Source organism: Gymnogyps californianus, chromosome 10, assembly GCF_018139145.2.
Source record: "Gymnogyps californianus isolate 813 chromosome 10, ASM1813914v2, whole genome shotgun sequence".
Lineage (NCBI taxonomy): Eukaryota > Metazoa > Chordata > Aves > Accipitriformes > Cathartidae > Gymnogyps > Gymnogyps californianus.
The window spans coordinates 15058575-15082852 of NC_059480.1; the positions used below are offsets into that span (position 1 = coordinate 15058575).

At 54.5% G+C, this 24278-nt stretch overlaps 1 protein-coding gene across 2 annotated transcripts in view; it reads left to right on the forward strand.

Moving 5' to 3' along the window:
• XXYLT1 (xyloside xylosyltransferase 1) overlaps positions 1–24278 on the forward strand; it is a 37148-nt gene that overhangs the window by 5597 nt on the left and 7273 nt on the right. Inside the window, exons 2-3 of one of the 2 annotated variants that reach the window (XM_050902853.1) lie at positions 1099–1246; positions 15864–15996. In XM_050902853.1, coding sequence (XP_050758810.1) covers positions 1099–1246; positions 15864–15996 — 281 coding nt within the window. Of the gene's footprint in view, positions 1–1098; positions 1247–15288; positions 15458–15863; positions 15997–24278 lie in introns of those variants that run through there. The other variant, XM_050902854.1, reaches the window with a different exon arrangement.

Below are 24278 nucleotides of genomic sequence, written 5' to 3' on the forward strand. Positions count from 1 at the left end.
TGGCCTTCAGTTCCTGCGGGTCTCTTCCTGCTTTCCCTGGCCTGAAGAAGGCAGCGCGACCTCGAGTCTCCACACTCGAGTTCCTGCTCTCCCCCTTATCCGCACCAGGGTCGTGTCCCTCGTCTCTCTTAATTACCCTGAAAATCCCTCTGGTTATCTTGCATGATTCAGTGACCTGCGTCCTTCTGTGTATAACAAGCATCAGGCTGTATGAAAGTTCCTGTTCATCAGACTTTGACCAAAATTAATTATAAACTTGTAAAATTTCAGTAGCTGACAAGGTACATTTGCAGTTGCTCCTGTTTCTGGCCCATAGCCACGACCTGTGCAGGCGTGCCAGGGCCGGTGCTGGTGCATGGGCTCTAGCAGGGCTGAGGAGTGCAGAGCATTGCTGGCTGAGCGCGAGCAAAGCTCCAGCACAAGTGGGCTGAGATCCATCTAGAGAAGTTGCTCGGCTCTGCTGGAACTCCTGATGTTTGGATTTTCATCGGCGTGCTGTGGCCCGTCCTGCCTTTCCCCCTCTAGCCCTGGCGGGACGTGCTGCAGAGCTTGCTTCCATGCTGGGCTGAGGTTCAGGAAATCCGGGCTGCGTCCCTGGCCCTGTCGCAGCCTGCCTCTGTAGCAGGGAGCAAGTCTTGGTCCTCAGGGTAAGTGACGTGGTCTGGCTTGCCTCAAAGCAGCAGGATGCCAGAGCCTGGAGTGAACCGTCACCTCTTCTGATGGACTCCATATGGGCGACTAGATATGTGGTTGTATTAGGCAGTGGGAACAGACCAGAAAAAAACCACAAAACATTGAACACACTTGATTGTGTGAATGGCTTCGAGTCTCTGCCCATCTCACAGTTATGAAATGGCTGTAAAAATCCTTCCCTCCTTTGCCTGCCGCACTTAGCTGGCTCTCGTGGCAGGGGGACGTGCAGGGGCCGGGGTGGCCCCGGTCAGGCCCCTTTGTGCAGCTGCAGTGCCACCAGCAGTATTTGTGCTTTAACAACCTCCCCCGCCTCGCCCCGTGCCAGAGCAGGCTGAGCAAAGGCTGCCAGCGCTGGGCCAGTCCCCAGAGGCGGTGGCTGAGTGATGTTTCTGGTGTCTCTCCCAGGTAATAGTCCATGATGTGAATGAGCTGACGGAAAAGCTGTTTCCGATTGTTGAAGCCATGCAGAAACACTTCAGCGCTGGATCGGGGACCTACTACAGCGACTCGATCTTCTTCTTGTCGGTTGCAATGCATCGCATCATGCCCAAAGGTAAGCCTCCGCTGAGCTGCCACAGCAGCTGCCTCCAGCAACACAGGCTCTCTTTTTCTTCTGCGTGGAGATGTTATCCAGTGCTATTTGAAATGCAAAGACAGTTAATCAATTTTGGGGGCAGGCTCCTGGGGTTCTGCTCCTTCCTGCAGAGTGACGGACCCTTCGGTCCAAGACCACCCACATCCAGGTCTCCACTGGCATGAGTGGCGGGAGGTTATCCGTGCCGCACGGCAGCTGGCCCTGCCCTCGTGCCCTGAGATGGTAGGAGAGGTGAGACAGGAGCAAGCGTGCTTGCCCTGTGTGTGTTTACAGCCCCCCTTCCCCTTGGGGTGTCAGCACAAAGAGGTGCCACATGCTTGTGGCACGGCTGTGCACTAGTGAGCGTCAGCAGAGAGCAGTTGTCGAGCCTTTCTTCTTGGCTTCGGTGAGCTCTTAGAAAGCTTTGCTGATTAGCAGCCACTGATCACTTACGTTTCCTTATTGTGCCTTTGCTCTGCTGTTATTGAGTGCAGGAACAACAATAAATCTGCAGGAAAACAAGGCAGCTGGCAGAAGGGGCTTGGCTCAGTTGATGCCATGTTTTCCTTCCCTGGCTGTGCGTGGGTGCTTCTCCTGGGACCAGCATGCTCTCTAGCCTTGGACTGGTTGCATGAGGACGGTGTTGCGTCCCTGGGCTCCAAACCCCTTCCCGGGAGCTCCCCCAGCCCTGCCTGTCCCTTCCCAGCAGTGGTCCCTGGGCTCTCCCTGCCAGCTGCCTCGCTGGCCTGATGCACTGGTGATGGCAGCATCCCCTCCCGGGCTGGCCACGTGCCCTCCCTGTGCCACGGCAGGGTGCGGGTGGCAGCGGTGGCAGGGAGCACCGGGGTCCTGCCTGGCCATACACCTGCCCCAGAAGGAGGTGACCAGCCTCTCGAAGCTGTTTGTGGATGGCACGTGGTGGTGGCCCGTTCCCACATGTGCGTGTTGCTGAAATAGCTATTCCCATGGCTAGCACTGCCAGCACCAGCAGCTTCCTCAGCATCTGGAGCCTCTGCCCAGCCATAATATTCCCTGCAGACTTCCTACCATGGATCTCAGGCGTGCTCTTGCTCTTGCTGGGACGTGAGTGGGTGCTACTCCCCTGTGTCCCTGCTGAGCCCTGTCCCAGTTTGGCTCTGCCCAGTACCTCCTGCCTCTGCACTGGTTTGTGAGGCTTCCTCTGGACTTGCCCCTGTCCACCTGGCACAGCCGTCCTATGCTAGCTCGTTAAACAGCGGGGCAGTGGTGTTTAATTTGTGCGGGCAGGTATTAGGGAAGAGCAGGCAGGGAGGCGGCCTGCTTCATCCCCCCCGGGGGCTGTGGGGCGAGGTGGCCCTGAGGGTCCCGTCCAACCCCCACCAATCATTACTCTGTGGGCTCCAGTGAATGTGCTGTTCTTTGCTCTCCATTAGACTTGGGTAATTTTTTTTTGTGTCTGATGATGTCTGCATTGCGAGCGCTTTGAAGTACGCTGAATACAAACGACGGTATTAATGCTGGCTAATTCAGTCCTCCCAATTCCCTACCCTGTCTTTACCGTGTGCTAAAGATATCCATGTCGTGCCGCCTGCCAGCAAGAAGCTGCTCAGTCTGAAATGCCTTTTCTCAGTTCGTCAACCTGCGAGTTGTCTCGTCTCTTGGAAAGCTTGTTTGCTCTCCCTCAGCCTGACTTTCAATGGGCTTTCAATGGTCTGTTCAGGGCACAGGATGTTTAAAGAGGCGTTTTTACAGTTTCATGAGCTTAGTTTTTGTTTCAGAAGCTGCTAGTAAAGCTGATTTATATTTCCTTTGCAAGGGAGGTCAGATCTACTGCGCTGGGTGCCTGGTGATTTATGGGGCTGGCAGGGCTCCTCGGTCCCTTCCCTGCTTCCCTGCGCAGCCGGCACCGGACGGGAGGCAGCAGGGAAGGCTGCAGCTCTGCTGGCCGCTTGCAGGCTTGCGGGTGGCGTGGGAATGGCACTGGGCTCCTGCCGCTCTCCTGGCTCTGACAAACCAGCCTCTACTGCCATGAAGAAGCCACTTTCCTAGGTTGGAGGAGGAAAGACTAAACCTTTCTTTTCAGGCAGTATCAGCATTTTTCCTGGTGCATTTCTGTGCCATTTCACCTGCCCTGAATGCTGCATCTTTTTGTGCACCTCTGCAGGCACATCTGGCTCCACGATGTTCGCAACATTTTTTTGTGGAAGCCAGGTTTGATTGGAAGCTTAAGCATCCTCCAGCAGAAATGAAGGCCCTGATCTGAATATTGAACTCTCTTCTGTGTTTGTTTGCATTTGTATTAATCCGTCTATAGGTTTTTTTCAATAGCTAGCAATCTTTGCATTAAAGTTGCCTGGCTTTAGTTTCCCAAATTTGTCATTTTTTGAAGGGAGGCATTTCCATAGTATCATGACTTAATGATTTGTTTGGAGCCTTGGGGTTGTGACAGGGCACTGACTTTGCAGACTGATGGCACTGAAAACTGATCACCAGGGTTATTTTTTTTTTTAAAAAGACTTTTGTGGAACACGTGCTGGCTGCGTGCATACTGCACTGAGAATAAATGGGGTTTGCCACTCAGCTGCTCTGTCTTTCACTGTTGCTTGGGATCCTTGCCCAAGAAACTTCAGATCTAAAACCTGCAGCTGCCAAACTGTAACATAACAGCTTCTTAGCTGGTGTAAATCATGGAACTCTCTTGCATTAAATGTCTTACATCAGTGGAGTTAATCTGATTTAAACCAGCTGGGGACTTGGTATGCAGCGTGCAGAAGTGCAGACTGCATAACTCTTGTCTGTGCTTGAGGCTCATAAATCCTGTTTTAATGCGGTGTGGCCAGGCCCGAGGAGCTGGAGGGGGGCTTGATGGCATCGCAATGGTTCTGCAAGAGAGAAGTGATGGAAAAGTTACACAGAGAGAGGATGAGCAGGGTTCAGGCTTAGGAGGAGCTGCCAGGATGAGGACGATGCCAGCATGAAATGGTCTTGGGACTTGCAGAGCAGTGCGAGGAGGAGGAAGGAGGACAAGGACTCGGACCTTTTTATTTTCCTTTTCAGTATGCCCATCCAGAGGTGGCCTCTCACTTGCCGACTGGCTTCGATCCCTCTAATCACTTGTCATTTTAGTCGTGTAACTTAAGAGGACCCAGCAAGCTTTTTATCATCCTCCTTAAGGACATGTGAAGGAGTAATGTCTGGGCAGGTCTGCCTGGCAGGCAAGATCAGGGGACAGACTCCTGGTGCCGTGCGCAAGGTGAGGAGGAGTTGGGGTGGCAGAGGGGTGGCCTGGGGAAGCTGTGGGCTCCCCAGGGAATTCTTGGCCCCCATCCTTGGCCCAAGTCAGGTAGTTTTCAGGGAGAATTAGTTTAGCAACAGGGTATCCTCAGCAGCTGGTGGGCTGAGGGAGAGACGTCAGCATCCAGCAGCTTGGGCAGAGCTTTGAAAACTGCCGTTTGGTGTTTGACTCCATTGGTTTTGCTGACTGCTGCAGCAGGATGACCCTGTGGGAGAAGAGAAGGAGAAGAGGGAAAATGGGACAGGACGGAGAAGCAGCTTTGTGGCTTATCTCTGCCCACTCAGACAGAGGAGTGGAGTCTATTAGCTCAGGGGAGTCTCTGAAACCTGGCTGGAGGTACTGTGCCTCGCGTGGAGTAAGGGTATTTAGCAGAACTTGGTTGAAGATGATATTTGACAAATTGGAGGCAGCAGGGTTTCCTGGCCGGTAAGAACAGCTGGCAGTCTTCCTGGGGGGTAGCATCATCTCTGAACATGGTCTCCTCCTCCCTGCCTGGCAGCATGTCGGGAAGCTCTCGGGGTTTCTCTCCCACTGACCGACCCAGCATGAAGGTAGAAGCCCTGACGAAGGGTGGGAGATGAGCACGGGGTACAAAGGGCCCTTGGGCTCTGCTGTGCATGAGGCTAGCCCTCGTGCAGCATGCTGCATCTTCCAGGCACTGGCGAAGCACTACCTCCTTAATCCTGGTATGGCTCTGGGTGGGCAGGGAGAGAAATGTGGCTCTGCTCCCCCGAAGCTGGCGGGATGCAGCTGAGCAGAGCCGCGGCTGGATGTCTGCCTGGAGAGGGAGTGCCAGCAAGGATGTGATGGGATGGGCCCCCTGCTCGTGCTAACGTGGCTCTGTGTCTTCACACGGGCAGGGGAGGGAAGAGTGCAGAGCAGGATGGGGTGTGACTGCAATGTTTAATTCCGCTAACGGGATCTCTTACAAGCATATGTATAAAATTAGGCTTGGAGATCTCCAGGAAAGCAGCTCAAAAGGATGGTTCCTCCTCGTGCCCAGCCTCTCTTCTGCTTTGATGCCTCCTGCATCCCAGAGATGACCCATGTGCCTGCAGAAGGCTCTGAGAGCAGACAGTGAGAGCCATCAGAAGGTGTCTAGCTAACAGCAGGGGAGAGAGGCAAATGCTGTTCAGCTGACCCTCTGCCTGTTTTAAATACTTTGAAAGCATGGGACCGAGAAGGGGAGGAGAGCCAATTCCCCATCTGGTTTATTCTGGTGTTAGGAATTGGATAAGAAAGTGGATGTGTTGGAAAATATTTGGGAGAAAATATTTGGTGAGGAAATACTTGACATAATTACCACTATTGAAATCAGTAGGGTGAGATACAACTAAATTATTAAGACCACTGGTTGCAGTTCTTAAGAGAGGCAGTGGATAAGAGAAGTAGGAGCTGGGCAGTACTCTACTGTGAAGACACACCTGGGGACTTGCTGACTGAAAACTCAGGAGCTTGGTCTGCAGGTGCATTTGCTAAGGTTATTCATCAAGGGCTGGTAAGGGAACTACGCAGCAGTGGGAGAAGTGGGTAAGTTTCTGTGTGACTAAACAAAAATGAGGAGCTATGAGGAAGGAGAACAGAGCAGGACTGATCATCATGTATTGCTGAAATTTATGGCATATCAACATGGTCTGTTGGAAAAAACCTGGAAGAGTTTCAGAGAAGAGCAGTGGCTTCTGTATGGGGCGAACCTGGCTGACTGGGACCCTCTGGTCTGGGAGCGGGCTGGCCGAGGGGGTTACGGTGCGGTCCATGAAGGCACGAGCCATGCAAGACAGATGTTTGTACAAGAACTGGGAGGCATTGAAGTTGGTGATAGGTGAGTTTAAAACAGAGAGTGCAGTGATCTGTGGAGCTCCTTGCTGCAGGATGTTGTAGATGCTGGGCTGCCTCATGGAAGACGAAAGCATTGCAAGCTGCTGTCTGATAGACACCAAGCCTCGGGATCTCCCCGAGCTGCAAGCTGTGCAGGAGCACGTTGGGGGGGACGCGGCTGTGTGTGATGGGGGGAAGCACAGCTGGCTGATGCAGGTGAATAAGCGGCACCATGTCCGGGGAAGCAGCCACCAGCAGGGAGCCATGCCGTTGGCTTCATAGTGGATGTCCGGACTTAACGTCTGTGACACACTGGGATCAAATGGGAAGTCCAGTGGTCTCCCTGGCCTCAGACTCTGAACGGGGCAATTTCTCCAGCTCGTTACCAATGGCTGTACTGATTATTAAGCATAGACCAAATTATAATGATGTTTGTCCAAGATGCCTGTTAATGACCGAGCCCCAGGCCACTTGGGGTTTAGTGCTGCTTGCAGCAGTCTCCAGCTGCTGGCTCCGGCTTGGGCTCCCATGAAACTGATATCAGCCTTTGCCTGCTCTGGGAGTCCCAGCCCGGACACAGCGGCCTCTGTGAGCGTCAGCTTACGCCTTTCCCACCGAGCGGAGCTGGAGGGAGGGCAAAGGCCAGGGAGGAGACATGTTGGAGCAAGCGCTGAGCTGTGCTCTGCCTTCTCAGGGCACCTTGCCTGCGCCGAGGCCAGGCACCTGGGGCACTCGTGCTGCTGGCTGTGGAGGTGGAGAGCCTGGGAGCCGGGGGGAATGGGTTAAGCAGGGAGGTACCAGGAAAATAGTCTGTTTGCTGGAACAACGCCTTGACAAGTAACTGTCTTCTGCTAGTGCGCTTCTGTAAAAGCAGGCAGGCAGTGTCCTGAAAACGTCTATTGCATTTGTAGGTGTGCATGTGTGAGGGTTTGCTATTGCAGCTGCAATGTTCGAATCCGTAATGCAGGATTGCCCGGGTCGGGCTCTGTTTGCCCACGGGGTGCCAGATGACTACATGCAATATTTCCCCTCAACAGCGCCTGTTTGCAGTGAGTTATGGTGCACTAATCCTGCGTCACACGATGAACAAAGAAATGTGCATCAGAGGTCTGTAAGGTGGAGCCCGGCAGAGGGAGACGGGGAAGCATCACCTCCTCTTCTTCCTCCTGTCAGCTGCAGAGCAATTCCTGGTGCACGGTGCAGCTACCCGCAAAACTCAGCAACTTACATTGTAGTAAATGAGCATTTTGGGAGTGTGTCACTCCTGATCCTTTCCTGCGGGCTAAGTATTGCCATTGTTGCTGAGCCCCACCACATCGGGGGTACACAGAGATGCAGCGGGTTGGGAGAGCGCTAGGAGGAGAGTGCCTGTGCCCCAGATGCTCCAGGCCTGATGGTGTGTTATCAAAGTGGAGAAGTTGTGAAGAGGCTCAGAAAATTGGGGGCTGTGGTGGAGTTATGGGAGATGGCCCCAGAGCTACATGCTCCCAAGCCACAGTTCCCACGGGATGCTGCAGTAGCTGAAGGGTTTTATTTTTTGGCAAAAATGTTTCCATCTTTACAAGGATGGAGGGAGTGTTAATAGTTTCTGGTGTGCTCTCATAACCTCCTTCCCTGCTTCATGCTGCAGCCACGTGAAAAACAGCCAGATTCCTTCCCCAGCCTGTTTTTGGGCTGCACGCACTCATGTCAGATCCTGTGATGAGAAGAGGCTGGAGTGATGGATTTGTGAGCAATAGGGAGAGCAGTGCCAGCCATTGTTCCTTGCTGGAGTGAGCCTGTTGTGCTGTGGGAGTTGTTTTCATGGTGCTTTTTGGGAGCAGGCAACAGCAGACCTCTAAATAAGCCCACCCCAGGTAAACATCAGAGGCTGTGGCCTTGTAGAGGGGTCCTCACCTGCCAAAATGAGACGCTAACCCCGTCCAGCTGCCTGCAGGACATGCCTCTCCTGGCAGGAGAGCCCCTCGGCCCCAGCCCTGCTGCAGAGGAGCCATTGGGAAGGGCTGTTGTGATGAGGGGGATGCGGATGCTGCTCGGCAGGTGCCCGGTAGCCCCCCGGGTGCTTCGGCACGGTGGAGGCCCCTTCCCTGCGGCACCACCGCTGTTGGGGGCCAGCACAACCCACAGGCCCCAGGGCTGGTGTCACTTCTCATCATTTCCGCTGGCCGCCCCTCACTGCGGTGCCACCATCGATTATTTTTGGATGTGCCAGATCTGTCAGGCCAGGGCAGGCGTGTGCGGCTGTTTTCCCCCCTCCCCACGGAGCGGCAGGGTGTCGGCACCCGGTGCTGCGGGTGGGCGCTGCCCTCCTCCCTTCCCAGCCAGCCCTGCTCCCCTGTCCCCGAAGGATGGAAGCTGCTGGGGGTCAACCAGTGTTGATGCCCGGGCTGCTCTCCCCCATGGCCTTGCTCCCCGCTCTGCCGTAGCTCATTAGAGCTTAGCAGGAAGAAACAAGGACAAAATCTGCCTGCAGCCCCTTCCCCCACCGTGTGCAGATAATCGGGACATGAGCTCATCTACCTTAATGCATTTATTTTCCTGTATCTCTTTTTGGTTTCCCTTTCCATCTCACCCGCTCATTACTTCACAGCTTTCCATCCGCACTGCTTTGTAATTTATGGCAACCTGGAATTAAACCTTATTTTGTCTGATTAAAAGGTTTCCTGCTGCTCTTCCTCCAGCTCCAAAGAGTGTCTTCACGCTCCTCCCCCAGCGGCGCTGTATATTAAATACATAGCAAGCAGCACTTCCAGCTGCATCCTGAAAGCTGTCGCATGCTCAGCGATGTCTCTGCCTTGGAGTCTGGTTCAGAGCCGAGGTGTTGAGCACCATTAAATATTAGTCCCTCATACCTTGATGGATTATGAGGAGACACTTGGATGCACAGGAAAAATTAATTTTCTGGAACAAAATGCATCCGTCTCCTGCTGAGTCTTCCCCATCCCTCTGGAGATGGCTGCAGGGTGTGGAGCAAAGCTAGCAGAGCGATGCTGCCGTCAGTACCCGGGGCTATTGCTGCTGCACCAGACCCCTGAGCTCACCCAGGTGCCTGCCCTGCGTGGGTGGTAGCAATGATTTGTCATCTATCTCTGGCAGGCAGCCTAATTTTTTTAATTAGCTGATAGGCTGGAATTGCTGTGCAGCAGTCGCTGCTCTGCTCTGCTAGGTGCCTGATCGGTGCTGCAGAAACCTGGTTAGTGGCCGGGGCATTTGGGCATGTCCCCCCTCGCCTCCTGCCCTCCCCTGGTACCCTGTTTGCAGGGAGGGGAGGCTGTTTGATGGGGAGTGGGGCTGCTAGGCTGCCCCAAGGAGCGGAGGGGACCTTTGGCTGCATGGCAGAGGCGAGGACCTGTGTTTAAGCGGGCAGCTGGAAGGTAAGGTGTCTGCACCTTGGCAAGCCCTGCTGGTGCAGGGCTTTGTAGGATTGTCTTCTCTTGGGAGGGTGGGCTCCGGAGCAGCACCAGGTCCTGGGAAGGGGGACTGCAGCCCCCCCAGTCACCAGCACACTGGCAGCAAGCTCTGTGGAGCATGTTGTGCTTGCATGCGTGTGTGCGTGCCCCTGCCTCGGCTGCCTTCCTCTGGGCGAGGCTCTCCGGTGCTGTCAGGGTCAGCTGTGCGGGCAGTGGTGATTAATCCTGGAAGCAGAGGGGGAGACTTTATCTGTGGAGAAAATAAGGCTTGGCAGGGGGAGTGCACAGCCGGAGAGGAAGCTGCTCACAGCCCTGCTGACAGCAGGAGGGAGAGCGGCCGGGGGCAGTCGGCAGCAGGGGGGGGTGAGCCAAACACAGGGAGCCTCTAATGAAGGGCAGGATGGAGAACCCAGTGTGTTTGTGTAAATAAACCGTGCGTATCCATGCTGGGCTTGTTGTGGCGCTGGCATCGCCGCCTGGCACTGCAGCTGCACTCGTGCTCTGCTCCCGGCTGCAGCCGAGGCTTTCAAGGGCGGCTGCTGCTGCTGCCAGGCAGCACCCTCTGGGTTGCACAGGGACCCTCCAGAGCCTGTCGACCAGCTTGCGCCCACGTCCGGCCTTGGTGCTGGCCGTGGGAGTGGTGTTTTTCTTGGCCACGCATCCCTCTGAGCCGGCGAGGGCGGAGGATCCTGGTTTCGCAGCCAGCACGGGCGGCTTTGCAGAGCAGCGTGTTGCTGCCGGCAGTCACGCTGCCCGCTGCAGCAGGGGCTGCTGCCGCCCTGCTCCAGGAGGTTTAATGCCTGGGGCAGTGATCGGAAAGTTGCTGCTGGCCCTTCACAGCTCCTGCTTTCCTTGGGATCTCGCCCTGTCGTGATGGGGACAGCTAAAAAACCTTCTGGCTAAAAAAAATCATCAGTAGTCAGAGCCAAACTGGAAGTGATGGAGAGGAGGTGGAGGAGAAGCTGTCCAGGTGTGCCCAATGTTTGCAGACCAGCAGACCTGAGCCCTCCAGCCCTGCTGACCCCAACTCGGAGAGCCTGGGCCACCCGGCTCTTCCTTCTGACGGTTCAAATCAAATGGCAAAATGCACAGCTACCCCCTGGCCCTTCCCAAGACCCCGGCGGCAGCCCCACAACACCCAGAGCTGCAGCCAGCAGGGGACACTCCTGTCCCTTCGCTGTGCAGTGTCACCTATGCTGGCTGCAGCTACTGCTGTCCCTGCAGAAGGGTCTCTGAGCCGCTCTCCGTCCGGTAGCTGTCTGTCCCTGCCCATCGCCCTGCCCTTGCGAGGCCATTGCCCCCCGCGCTGTCTTCAGAAGGATGGAGGGGGCTCCTGCCTCCTTGTGTTGCAGGACTCGCTGCTGCTGGCTCCGTGGGGAAAGGGGAAGCAGCGTGCCTGGGTCGCACAGCACGCAAGGCACGGTCAGCTCAGCTTTGCCAAGGTAGCAGCCCTCGTACAGAGAAAGTTTTTTGGGATGAGTGTAAATGAGTTTGCCTGCAGAACAGCCTGTGCTGCCTGCAGAGGCCAGGCTGTGGGGCTGCAGGGTCTTCCTTTTCTGCCTTGTCTATTAGAGCCCAATGCACAGTTGGTGAACCACCCTGGGCTCCCCACACCTACACCCAGGGGTGCCTGGTGTCCAGGAGGTTTGCAGCTCACGTAGGAGCCTCTCAAATCGCATGTTGTACTCCAGAGACTAGTTTTGGCCATCACTAGGTGACCTGTTGATGCCCCGACTGTGCATGGAGGATGTCAGCATTGTCCGTGCCATGTGGAGTGCACGCTGCTCCTGCTGCCTGCCTTTGCCCTGGCTGCCTGCAGCACTGAGAAGGCAGCAACTTGCTGATGGCAAAGGCACTGGAGCAGGAAAAGGCAAATAGCTGAGAAAAGTATCTCCTTTGCTCCCATCAGGTTTCTAGCCGGCAGCTGGCGTTCCCAGAGCAGCCAAGGGAGTTGTGCCCACAGGCTTACGTGCTTGGCAGCTTCCCCCAGGCTCCATGCAGGCTCCTGCCCTTGCAACTCCTCTTCTCCTGACTCTCCGTCCATCAACCATCCACTTTTCTGTAGTTTAAATCCACTATTTAAATCTCTTGCAGGCCATGCCCTCAACTCAGGCTAGGGGAAAGCAGTCCTAGCCTACAGGCAGGCTCAAGGCTGCCCATCCGTAGGCTGCTCCGAACAGTGGCTACGGGTCAAGAAGGGCTGGAGGGGTAATAGCCACTGCAGGGTTGCTCACTGCACAGCATCCCTAGAGCTCTGGCTGGGTCGGCCAAAGCAGCGCTGCTCCTCCCTGTGCCCCCCCACTGCCGCTCCCGCTCCCGCCTGACTCTTCTGAGAAGAGGGATTTGCTCCTAAGGGTCGCACCATGTGTTGGTGGGGTGGTCTGGCTCACTGCACGCCTGCCTGCTCCCGTCCCACTCTGTCCCCGCTGTGCCGTGGGGCAGGCCGTGGGGTCGGTGCCTCCTGGGAAGGGCCATCAGACTTGCTGCAGAAGCTGCCCCCTGCCAGAGGGGCTCCTGGGTGCTGCTCAGAGCATCCAGACAACCCGCCGGGCCCCTCGGCTCACACCCGGGGTGCCTGCCCGCATGCCAGCATAGCTCTGCTGGGTCCTGGCAGAGGATTCTGGGCAGCAGGGCACAGGGAAGTAACCTCCGCCTGCCTGTGCCCCCTTGCTGGGCTGAGGCTCTTGGGGGAAGGAGGGAGCGCCTGCACGAGAGGGGGTCTGCGCTGGCATCTCTCTGGAGTCGTGCTGTGGGATAACCTTGACTCTCCCTCTCTTTGGCAGCTAAGCCCCGGTGCAAAGTGGCTTGGGCACTGGTGGTGGCTTTCTCTCTGGGTTTCCAGCGCTGCAGACCCTGCTGCAGGATCGCACATCCCTGAAGCTGGTCTTTCTCCTCTGGGTGCGGCTGGAGGGAGGGTTTGAGCCGAGCCTGGAGAGCAGCCCTGCTGTGGCTGCCGGTATGAGGCTGCAGTAAAACATTATGAGCTTTAAACGCAGCCAGCCTGGGCCGTAAAGCTGTCACTGCTAATGGAGACCATCTCCGCTTTGAGTGGCGTAACTCCCCTTTATGCACCATGGCTGGAAGAGCCGGAGTTGAACAGAGCAGAGGGTAATATACAGTATGGCAAAGTTAGAAAACTCGCTTGCCGAGCAAAACACTCTCAGCCTTTTCCCACATTTCCAGCTGGCCCCCTCCAAGCAGTTTGTGCCTAAGAGAGCACGCGATTCCTCCACCCCCACATGGCAGCCAGGACAAAGCGCTTGGTAAAAGGGCAAAAGAGCGTGATACATCATAAATATTAGTGCCTGGCCCCTTGCCAGTCACAGGCGGAGAAATCATCTTGGCCATTAATCTATCCGTGCAAGCTGCATCTGGCAAAGTGGCACTTAATGTCACCCATGCTCACTTTTGTCTCAGTGTTGCAGTTCATGCTTGCTTTTTAAAAAAAAAGGAAAAGTACTTTGCGCTCTCTGGGTCTAATTTGTTAGTAAGTTTTTCCGGGGGGAGCTCTGCCAGCACAGCATGGAACCAGTGTGGGGTGCTGGTGCTGGGGCAGACAGGGCTGGGATTGGAGCTTCCCCCAAGCTCAGCTTTCATTCTCCGCTGTGATTAATTGCAGTTAGCGCTTATCTGTAATTTCAGAGAACAATCAGATGACGTGCCTCGCAGCTGATTTAATTGAAACCTGATGAGGCGTCAGAAGGCTGCTGTGCACCAGGGTGAGCCGTGCTGGGATCCTCTTGGGAACCCTCTCCCTGTCCTCGGCAGCGCCTTGGAGGGCTTGCACTCCCCGCCTGTTTCTCTTGGGCTGACCTCGTGCTGTAGGTCCGGGGTCTCCTTGCCCTGGAGTTTTGTGACCAGTTTGGATATTCTCAAGTGCAGTAGCATTAAGAATTTGGGGTTTTGCTCCGCTGTGGTATGGACCACTGGGGAGGTTTGGGGTATTTGGGATACATGTCTTGTTCTCCGTTGCACAAATCCTCTGGTCTGCCTATTCATCTGCTTGAGTTGTGCTAGTGATTTCTAAAGCAGTTAGGAAGGCTGAGGGAAATTGCTTTCAGGTCAAGACCTGGTTTAGCCTGTAGTGAATTACTACGCCTGGGTTTTAAATCTTTGCAAACAGAGGATTATGGTGGTGGTAAATACTAGGTAGGCCTGGGGATTGCCGTACTGCCGGCTGAAGGGAGTGTGGCCTTTCCCTTTAGCAGGTAGAGAGTGATGGATGTTAAAAAAATAAATTGAGATAGAGCCTGGGTTGTAGCTTAGATACTATTTCTCCTTGATTTATATTTCTGCTTGGATGCTTCGCAGAGTAAGCAGTATATTTCTTGCTTAACCTCACGGGGCTTTTTCCTTCTTAAATGAGGACAGCGTGGTAGATACGACCAATTGCCAAGAGCCCTGGATTAGTGCAGGATCTGCAAAAAATTCAGAGCTGCTGTACAGCCCAGCGTCTGCTTGAAACACAAACATCAAGTGATGAACGCATTTGAAATGGCAAAGCTACATTCCTGTGCCGGAGGATAGCTGCCTGTGCTTGGCTGCGCTCAGCGTCTCTGGGTCTCTAGTCCTGACGGTGGCTTTGGGGGCTGAAAACAGAGCGATTGCCTCCTGCTCTCAGCAGCCCGGGGGTAGCCAGCAGCTTGTCCCAAGCACGGTGGGGCGAGGGGGTGAGGAACCGTGGTGGTGTGAAGGCTGGAGCATGGGCAGTGCTGCAGAAATGCCAGCCTGACGGAAAGCCCTGCCCGTAGCACAGGGTGAGGGCAGGCTGGGCTCATCCTCCTGCCTGCAAGGACTGGGCAGGAGGAAGGATGAGGGCCTTGTTTGCTGATTGCTGTGAAAGCGGGGGTGACACGCACATCTAGCCTGCAGAAAGCTGTAACGGCACCTGTGCATGATACGTGGGGGCCGAAACAGGTTGACACAGTCTTTTTAATCCAATTAGTGCCGAGTGCTAAGCAACCCGGCCAATTTGCTCTTGGCTTTTATAAGACATATAAATAGCATTGGCATTACATAATGCCACGGGGAATGGCTCCACTCTGCTCGCAGTCCCCGAGTAGGGCTGAGCTTGGCTGGCCAGAAGATGACGATGGTTTTGCCCAGGTCCCGGGGAACCCATCCGATGGTCTGATCTCTCATAGCGTTTGTGTTTGCTGCTTTCCACTTGGCCTGCTGCAATCTGTACAACATCCCCAGATTCACCTGGGACACACAGTCTTGACGAGGCACGTCTCCTGCACCCTCTCCCAAGCAACGCCTCCATCAATCAGTCTTGTGTGCTGCAGAGGAGGCTATGACAAATGCAGACAGGGGCCTGACCCTGTTAACGAGCTCAGGCCTGGCCTTGATAATGATGTCCTCCAGCCGCTCTCAACTTTCCCACTGCAAGTGGAAGATGCTTCCTTGTCTGCACGACCCTCCTTGTCTCTGACAGAGTACCATCGGCAATAATAAAGTTCTCCAGGCTGCTGCAGACTGTCAGCAGTTCTGTGCAGGCAGGGGGCTGTAATCTCTGCCCTTGGGGAAGCCCGTGTCAGGCCACAGGCAGCTAATGAGCTTGTGCAGGTGTTGCTGAGTATGTCATGTGGCTGACTGAATTATTGATGTTGTCTGATGCTTTGAGCCAGGGATGCTGTGGGAGCTGGAGCTGGGAAATGCTCGTGGAGTTGGTAGCTTTTCCTGGAAGTAAGTAGCAGAAGGTGAGCATGGGGTTTTGTGTGGCTGCTCCTGCAGAAGCACTTCCAGAAAGGGAGAGGCTGGGTTGAAGCTACCTCTTGCTTTTGTCAGTCGTATGGAAAACCGGTCTTCTGGAAGGAAGGAGGGAATGGATAGAAGCAGGAGGTCACCAGAAATGGTTTCTGAAGTAAATCATGCCTAAAAGGCGCAGTGGTAAATGCTGTCATGATGGTTGAAGGTTGGTAGCTTTATGTAGAGGTTGCAGCTGGATTGCATTTGCCCTGAACTGGCTGAGTCTTGCCCACGGGGCTAATTGCACCAAATCCTTGTTGGGTGTAATTTGTCAAGTAGCCGTTGGTAATCACTGGTTACAACTTTGTCTTATATAGCTGACTTTTCCTCTTTGTTCTTTCAGAAATAACACAGATCATCCAGGTAGACTTGGACCTGAAGTACAAGACCAACATCCGAGACCTGTTTGATGAGTTCGACAGCTTCCCGGAGGGAGCAGTCATTGGGATTGCCAGGGAAATGCAGCCAGTGTACAGGTACAGCCCCCTCCCCGTGGGGAGCAGGAGGTGGGCAGCGGGCGGCTGGCGTGTCTTCTCTTCAACTCAGGTTGGTCTTTGGAAGAAAATCTAGGGGGAAGCAGTCTCCTTGCTTTAATCCCTTCAGGGGGACTTAATCTGAAACTTGTAGGTCCGTATGAATGAAGTGTATAGTGTCGCTGTGGTTTCCTTGTTCTCATGCACCATCACAAGGCTTCCAGAGCCAAGTTCCTGGTCATCGGTGCCAAAATCCATACCTAGATTATAGCACATCTGCTAGAGGTGTGTTTGCCCAGCCATGCCTGCTGACGTGCTGTGATTGCATTCTGGAGCATCAGTTTATATGTCGGGGCTCAGAGGTTTTCGCTGTGAATGTGGCAGAGAGTAGGGGTTGAGTTTGGGCAACAGTGAGGTTCTGGGTCCCTGGAGTGTCAGTGCACCTTCTGCTGAAGAAATATTCGCCCAGGGAAGACTGAGTGGGCAACTCTGTTGGTGACCTGGGCTTGCAAGCATGAGGATAGCCCCATGGCCACTTGCTCTTCAGACCCTTGGTCCAGTAGCCGGTGCCGACTGTGGTGGCAGCTAGTGGTGGGAGCCGCGCACCGAGGGGTGGCCCAGCTCTTCCTACCCATGGGCCACCAGTGGGCTTCAGTGACACAGATATTTACAGGCTGGTGCTTAATGAAATTGGTTTAGTTTAGCCTGCATTGTTCCAAGGATGAACCTCAGGTTTTGTTTTAATCCAGGGTGGATCAGATCATCAGCTCAGGATGCCTTAATGGCTTCTCAGCTGAGCAGAGTTTGAGCATCTGAGATGACTTGGCTAGATTTGCTAATCCTAATGGAAATGTTCTTGGAGAAAGATAAAAAAGCTTAAGAGCTCTGTATGTCTTTTCCTTCCCTACTGGAAGCCTTAGTAGTGAGATCAATAACTGAACCTCCTAAGACATGTCCAGCAGCACTCTTGGGCAAAGGCTAAGCTGCAAAGACCTGAAGCAGCCGTTCCTGCTGCATGTGCGTCCAGATGGGACGAGGGTGGAGAGAGAGAGAAGTTCACCAGCAGGGCATTGATGGTCATTAATCACCACCAATCATTTCCTAGAAGCCCAAGCCAGCTGAGAGCATGCTCACGAGACCATTTCTGGTTGCTCAAACTGCAGAAGTCACCACTGTTCCCAGGCTGGAAAAAGACATCTCTGTGCCCATGGCAGAAGTGTCACCTCCCCTTCCAACTTGTGCTCTTGGCAGGGAGAGCTGGGACCAGATGAACATGGATGCTGAGGCCTTGTCTCCATAGGGCGGCACTGCGCTCAGAGCACGGAGGGCTCCTGTATCCGCTTTGGGTGTCCCGGCAGGATTTTGGTGCCCAGAATGGTAAATCCAGCCCCAGTTAATCATATCCAATTGTTAGAGCTTAAAGCAGGATGGAGGGAGCAGCGACAGCCGAGTGTGGCTGCGGGGCTGTGTCGACTGTCAGCCTCAGTCAGCGCTGCCCAGCAGGGCAGATCCCGTTTGTTAGCGGTGCAACCTGTAATGGGATAAATTAAGCGTTTGTTTGCCTGCAGTTAGTCCGTGGTGGAATCACTCCGTGTTTCTGTCTCTGCGGGGATCAGTTTTGCGTTATTTCCACGCGTAGCTAGGGAGCAGGGATGGTGTTCCGCTGCCTGGATGTGGTTTGTGGGACCGGGCGTGCCTGGAGGGGACTGAGTTAAGCTTTGGGGTGCTCTGCTGGAGGGAGAGATCTCTGGCACGGCAGGGGACAAGGCACGGGTCTGCGGGGCTGAGCACTGAATATCTGACCCGAGCCGAAGCTGTGCTCTCCCCGCTCCTGCCGCCTGCAGTGGGGACAAACAAGCCAAGCAGTAACAGCCCTCACAGGCTGCATTTTTGGGCTGAACTTTCTGTTGTTGCAGTTTTGACGTTCTGGGTCACTTTGGGCTATGTTGTGCTTTTCTTCTTGTGCTGTTTTGATCTTCATGTGAAAACAAGTTCCTGATCCTTCTTGTCACCAGATCACCCGGCACGGGGCGAGCTGTGCAAACGCCAGCCTGCCCTCCCACCGAGCCCTCTGCCCCATGGGGCTTGCACCTCGCTGCTAAAAGGGTTTCCAGACGAAAACACGAGCTGACAAAGCATGAGTGTCTTTGTAAAAAAAATAATCTTTGCTATTTTTATACTTTTAGCAAGATAAAAATGTGTTGTAAGTGTGAAATAAGAGGTGCCAGCTCCAGCCGTGTGATTTGCCACGTGCGCAGGCTTGAAGCATCAGTTGGGAAAGTGGTTGTGGGGGTGGAGGAGGGTTACGGGGCAATGGCGGGGTCTCTCCATTGCCACTCGTGTTTTCCTCCCCACTTCACACAGCTCTCTGCAGCACCAACTTTGCCCCAGCTTGGGGCAAAATGTCAGAGGGCTTGGGGCAAGGCAGCAGAGCTTTCCTGAGCTTGCTCACGGAGCTGTGGACTGGCACCCTTGGGGCAGGGTAAGCCGGTGCCTGGGAAAGGTCTAGGTGCCATCTTCCCCTCTCTGTAGGAATGGGGAAGATGGATGGAGATGAATCCACTTAGCTGTGTTGGATCCTTGTTACCTACTTGGCCCATCAGAGGAGGTAAATGGGTGCAGACCAGTGTATTTTGTAGATGATATACCATTTTCTGGAAGGCAGTGCTGTTCCCACCAGCTGCCCATTGGCTGTCCAGCTGTAGGCTGCACTTTCCAGGCACAGGCTGGGACTGCACAAGACTCAGGCTGCTGTGCTGGTGCACCGAGCAGTGCTGGGCACAGATGCTCGCGGGAAACGGAGGAGTAAGAGAACAGCAAATAGGAAATGTCCCAGAGCCTGCTTGTACATCCTGAAGGTAGGGGGAAACCTCCAGACAGCAAAACAGGATGGCACGGGAGCATTTCCACTCGTTTGACTCATGCTGAAACAATGCCCGGCCGCTGTTTGTCTTGGACAAATGCATTTCTCTGAGCAACAGGATCTCCTGGCCCTCCTGCAAGGCAAACGCTGGGGTTTAACTGTTACGCAGCCTGGGGCTGGCCTGTCCTTTGGGGTCGCTCAGGGTGGGTTGGAGCGGCCTGTGGAGAGCGGTAGCTCCTTCTGAAGCTGTATGTGGATTGCCCTGCAGATCCACCTCCCTGCCATGCCCCACAGGGCGGTGTCTGGCAGGGGGTCCTGGGTGTGGAGGGGGAGGTTGCAGGAGCCCACATCAGGTGCAGGAGTTGGTCTGAGGTCCGAGGCCGTTGGTATCAGGTTTGCTTCTCTCCAGCTGCAGCAGGGGAAGCGGCACTCTGTCCGTGGGTCAGGCGTGTTGTCCTTCCTGCAGCTTTTGGATCCGATGTGTGACACGGGGTATGGTCAACACCTCTGTAGATGGGGTCACAGGCAGAGCTTCGTCCCACAAGAGGCTGCCCCCACTGCCAGGGTTGTTGGGGACATTGGTGCTATGCACTAGGCTCGTAGACACTTGTGGGCTTTCCATGGCAGCACGGGATGCCTCCTGCCAGATTGACATTTGCATGCTGGCCTGCAGGCAGAGCCTCTTCCCAGCACTGACATATGCCTGCTCATGTGTCTGCCTGCACAGGATCCACACCATGGCCAAGACCGGGAGCTCCTGCTTCAGTGAGAATGATTTTGATGGAAAGATTAAAATCGGCATCTGAAGTCTGCCTGGTCCAAAAGGCTTTCCATGCAAGGAAGTGCTTCTGCAGAGTCATAACCTTAATTAAAAATCCTGTTGTCCCCTGGAGCATTTCAGCTACTCAGGTGTGCTGGCAGTGTCCTGTTCACCAGGCTACAGAGGGTGAGCGATGATGCTCTGTATAAATATTTATGTTGTATTGGGCCTTCCGTGCCAGATCCTGGCCAAATTGAGAAGTCCAGGCCCTCCTGTGCTCTTAGCCCTGCTAAGAAACATGCAGGCAAGCGTTGCAGATGCAGACTGCAAGCCGGTTACCAGGCGAGCAGGCAAGTCACTGTCCTCAGGGTGTGTGCAGGGTGCGTGCCTGGCCTGGGGAGCGGCTTAGCCATGGTCCCAGCTGTGGTGGGGCTGAGTGATGGCCGAGTGAAGCACGGCTTGCTGCAGGTCAGCCTCCTGACTGGGTGTGAGCAGCAGGGGCTGCGCCTGGGGCACAGCGGAGGTCTCCATCGGGGCACAGTGAGGGCATCCTCGTGCAGATGCTGCTGCAGCCTAGACCTCCCCAGGGGCCTCCTTGCCAGCCTGGCTCGGCTCAGCGATTGTCCCCGGGCACAGGAGCTCAGCACTGCCGGGTGCCAAAGGGAGAAGCCTCCGCATTTTGAAGCAGCCCCACGGCTGAAATGCACAGAGTGGGGAAATACTGCAGCACTCCCAGTAACGTCCAGAAAACTCTCAGATTACAGAAGGCAGAGCTTAAACCCTATTCTTACTGAGTTTCCTGGTTATGGATCCCTCCGGTCACGCTGGTGGCGTCCGAGAGGAAGCAGGACAGCGGTATTGATTGCACAGCTGCTCTTGGCAGCCTTGGGCTGACCCCAGACCAGTGTGCCGCGCCATGCTCGCCGCTCCCATCCCCACGGCTGTCCCTGCCTCTTCTCTTCCTACGTGGTGCTGGTGCTGTTACTGGCACTGCCACGTGGTGGTGGGCTCTGGGTGCCTGCCAGTGCTGGCACTGCCTGGGGCCCTCAGTGCTGCCCTCATGTTGCTCCCCTTGGAGGTCTCGTTGGAGAGGAATGGTCTGCTGGCAACAGGGAGGACCTAACCCACAGGTCCTCAGGTGGGTGCTTTTACCCCCTTGCTCCAGCTGGGAACAAGGTTTCTGCTGTGATGGTGGACCTCAGGAGAGGTCCCAGACCTTCTCAGGTCCAAGGGTGCACATAGCTGGGGCTGGAAGGGTGGCTGCCGCCTCCGTTCCTGCCGTTGGGCGAGATCTTCACTGCTGTCCCCTGTGACAAGAAGCTAATAAAAGCTGGAGACGTCTTGGGAATCCACAGTGCTGGAAACGATAAAAGTTTGTCCTGCAGGAAAGGATATCTACATCAAAGGGACAGCTACAGACTACAAAGGACCGACACTTGAGTCCTTGTATGGCTGCAAGGCCATTTGCCTTTGCTTCTGCCTAAAACCTAGGGCGAGCTCAAACAGGACATTATTTTGTGGAAAGGAAAAGCTTTGTTTCTGCTTGTGATAGTGTGGGAGCTGCTGTAGGTGTGCTGTGTGCTCTGTCACACGGGTTTTGTTTGTTTGAGAGCTGGTAAAATAACCCTGAGAAGCCCATTAATGAGTGGAAGCAAGCCTGTGCAACCTCCAGACCCAGAGGCATGGCACTTGCAGTGCTCGATGTTTGCTGGGAGCTCAGCGGCAGTGGTGCTACGTCAGTTTGTCAGATGTTTGGAAGAGGAACAGAGTTGTCCTGGGCTGTGAGCAGGCTAATGCTGAATGCGCAGCCAGGCTGGGCTGTCGGCGCATCTAGGCTGAGACGGTACGTCCTGTACCTTCTCTTGGGATTTAAAAAATCCCCCAAAGTACTGCTGACAGCTGCGAGCAAGGAGAAGCGGCTGGATTCCCTGGGTATCCGCTGAGGCAGTGGTGGTGGTTGTAAGATATAGCATTGCAGGTGGGCTGTTGCCTGGGATGGAGCTTTCCAGAGTTGGAGATAACCATCTCCAGCAGGCAGGTCCTCCTGCCTGAGTTTGCCTGGTTTCATGGGCTCCTCATGCAGGCAGGTTGCCCTGATTTGGAGATTTTGCTCTTTTCCAAGTGCTTTTGCCCTGGGGGAGCAGGGAGCTACCTGCCACAACGGGCTCTGTGTTTCCCAGGCCCCTCAGTTGGCGAAGGCAGGAGAATTTGCCTTGCCTGTGCCCTGCCAGGCATGGTGATGCCAATGCTGCCTGCCCACAGTCCTGCAAGCCGGACCCTGCGCACTTTGGATTTTAAACCATTTCGAGGCTTTGACTTGATTTGTAGCAAGTGCTGCTGCTTGATGCGCGGGGAGAACAGTTCTAGGAATTCTTTGGCAATGGCTGCCAAGAAGCAGCAAAAATTACAGAACAAGCAGAACCTGCAAGGACCTGGCAGCAGAATTGATCTCAGGAATTCAGCATTACTTTCTGATTAAAAAAATTGTCCAAGAAGGTAAAGGGTTTTGTTGTTTACATCTGTGCACATCTTTAATATGTAGGACCCATTGCACTTATTCACATTACCAAGCAAACTTGAAACGTCATTTAAAAACAATGAATAAATTGGACAAGATCTGACAACCACAACTGTGCATCGATTAGCACAAATACTATTAATAATATTAATACTATTAACTGTCTCTTGAGATATTGGGCATTACAAACACGGTTTTTTCCAACAACCAGGACACTTGTGTGTGTTTGGGTAAGGCAGTCGGGACCCTCCAAGCATGGGTTCAAGCTTTCCCTCCACGGACTTTGCTGTCCTGCAGAGAGCACACATGGGTGGTGGTCCTCGTTTGCAAGGGCTGCCTGAGAAGTTTGCCGTGACTTTGCTATGGGTATTTTTTGTGTTGGCCATAGCACGCAAGTCCAGAGTGCATCAGGTGAGCACCTATCAGTTACCATACCTGCACTTGTCTTCAACTCCTGAACTTCTCAATTTCAGCTCCTGAACTTCCTGGTTTTGGTGTCTAGAGGTAGATGTCACACCAGTGGCATCTTGGGGTTGCTGGAGTACCTGGCTGCACTGGTAGCTCATCAGCCGCTGCACACTAAACATCGTGAGCAGGTGGTTAGATCCAGCTGGGTATTTACACAACCGCTATCATCTTCGGTGGTTATTTTTTTTGTCATGGGAGAGCATGAACTGAAGAAAGAGCAGGTCCATGCTGGGCAATGATGCTTTTTGGGAGGTCACAGCTTGGTTTGGGGCTGCTAAGAAAAAAGCTGTTCATGGGCAGCGGCAAGGCTCAAGCTGGCCTGTGCAGCGCAGGCACTCGTGACTCCTTGCACCCCAGTGAAGGTTTTGCAGTGTGGTAGGGAGGGGAGTCTGGGCTGTACGTGCTAGCAGAGGTCTCAGACCAGCCCAGCTTGGCTCTTGAATCTGCGCTGGAAAGTGGCTGCTGGGGCTGAGCATCCGGAGGTGGGCCAGGAGGAGTGGATGGGGCTGCTCGGGCAGCCGGAGGGCAGCTGGTGCTGCTCGGCCAAGGGCTTCCTCATCAGCACTTGGTGGAGAAGAAACTTCCAAGAGCTGAAGCCCTTTGATGAAGGAACAAACAAACAAACAGCAGGAAATCGAGAGGTTTTGCTGCATAGCTGGGATGCTTTCTGGAGTGATGTGGTGCTGGGGCCACACGAGGAAGCTCCCAACAATCCTCTGAAGGGGTTCCCGCAACGCCCTCCTGCTCTCTGAAGCTCAGTGGCGGTTCCCTCTGTGCCAGGACTCCTCCGTGGCAGCAGTGTCCCGCAGCCGGACTCCCGAACGGGGATGGAGGGATGGAGGCCTTTTATTTCTCCTCTCCGCAGCAGCAGGTGAGCATCTGTGAAGAGAGAGCATCTCCCCTGTTCCTGGGAGCCCTGTCGGCAGGCAAGGGTGGCCTGAGGCAGGCTGCCCGTGCCTCCGAGGCAGGCAGGAGAGCACTGCCGAAGCAGAGTCCATTCACAGTTGGTAACAGAAATCTGCCATTTTGGCAATAATTAGGCCCGCCGTGTTTTAGAGTGCCCCCGTGAACAGGCTGCCCCCCGTCCTTCCCCAGCGCTGAATGAGCGGATGGTCTGACGCACACAGCCGATCGCTCTGCACCGCCACTAGTGCCATGGGCGTTTGATCTATAGAGGGAAGGAAACCGATGCGACCCAGACAGGGATTTATGGTCCCACCTCTATTCAGAAGGTGATTTTTAGGACCAGCATCGGGTGCAAAAGTCTTAGATGGTGAGGGCGGCTGGCCTTGAAAATCCATGTCCCAAGGAAAGGTTTTGCTTGCAAGCTGCGTTCGCAAGTTGCTACTAATCATCTATTTAAGTGTGCCCATTTTTGGACTGCTAAGTCCACGCAGAAATGTAATCATTGAGAATCAATTTGCTGCTCCAAATACAGGCCTTTTAAAAGTTTGGCATGCAGACTGTGCTGTAGTAGAGACCAGCATTGTACAGACATAATTTGTGCATTACGTGAGAAGTTTATTAAGGAATTACTGTGTTCATTGAAGAGCTCAGTCCGTTGGTTCGTCAGCGTTTTCCATGGGAGGGCTGGAGGTCCTGCCTGAGCTGGACCCTCGCCCTGGACCCACTGGAGGAGGGTAAGGAGGTGCCGGCGTGCACACCAACGCATCCTG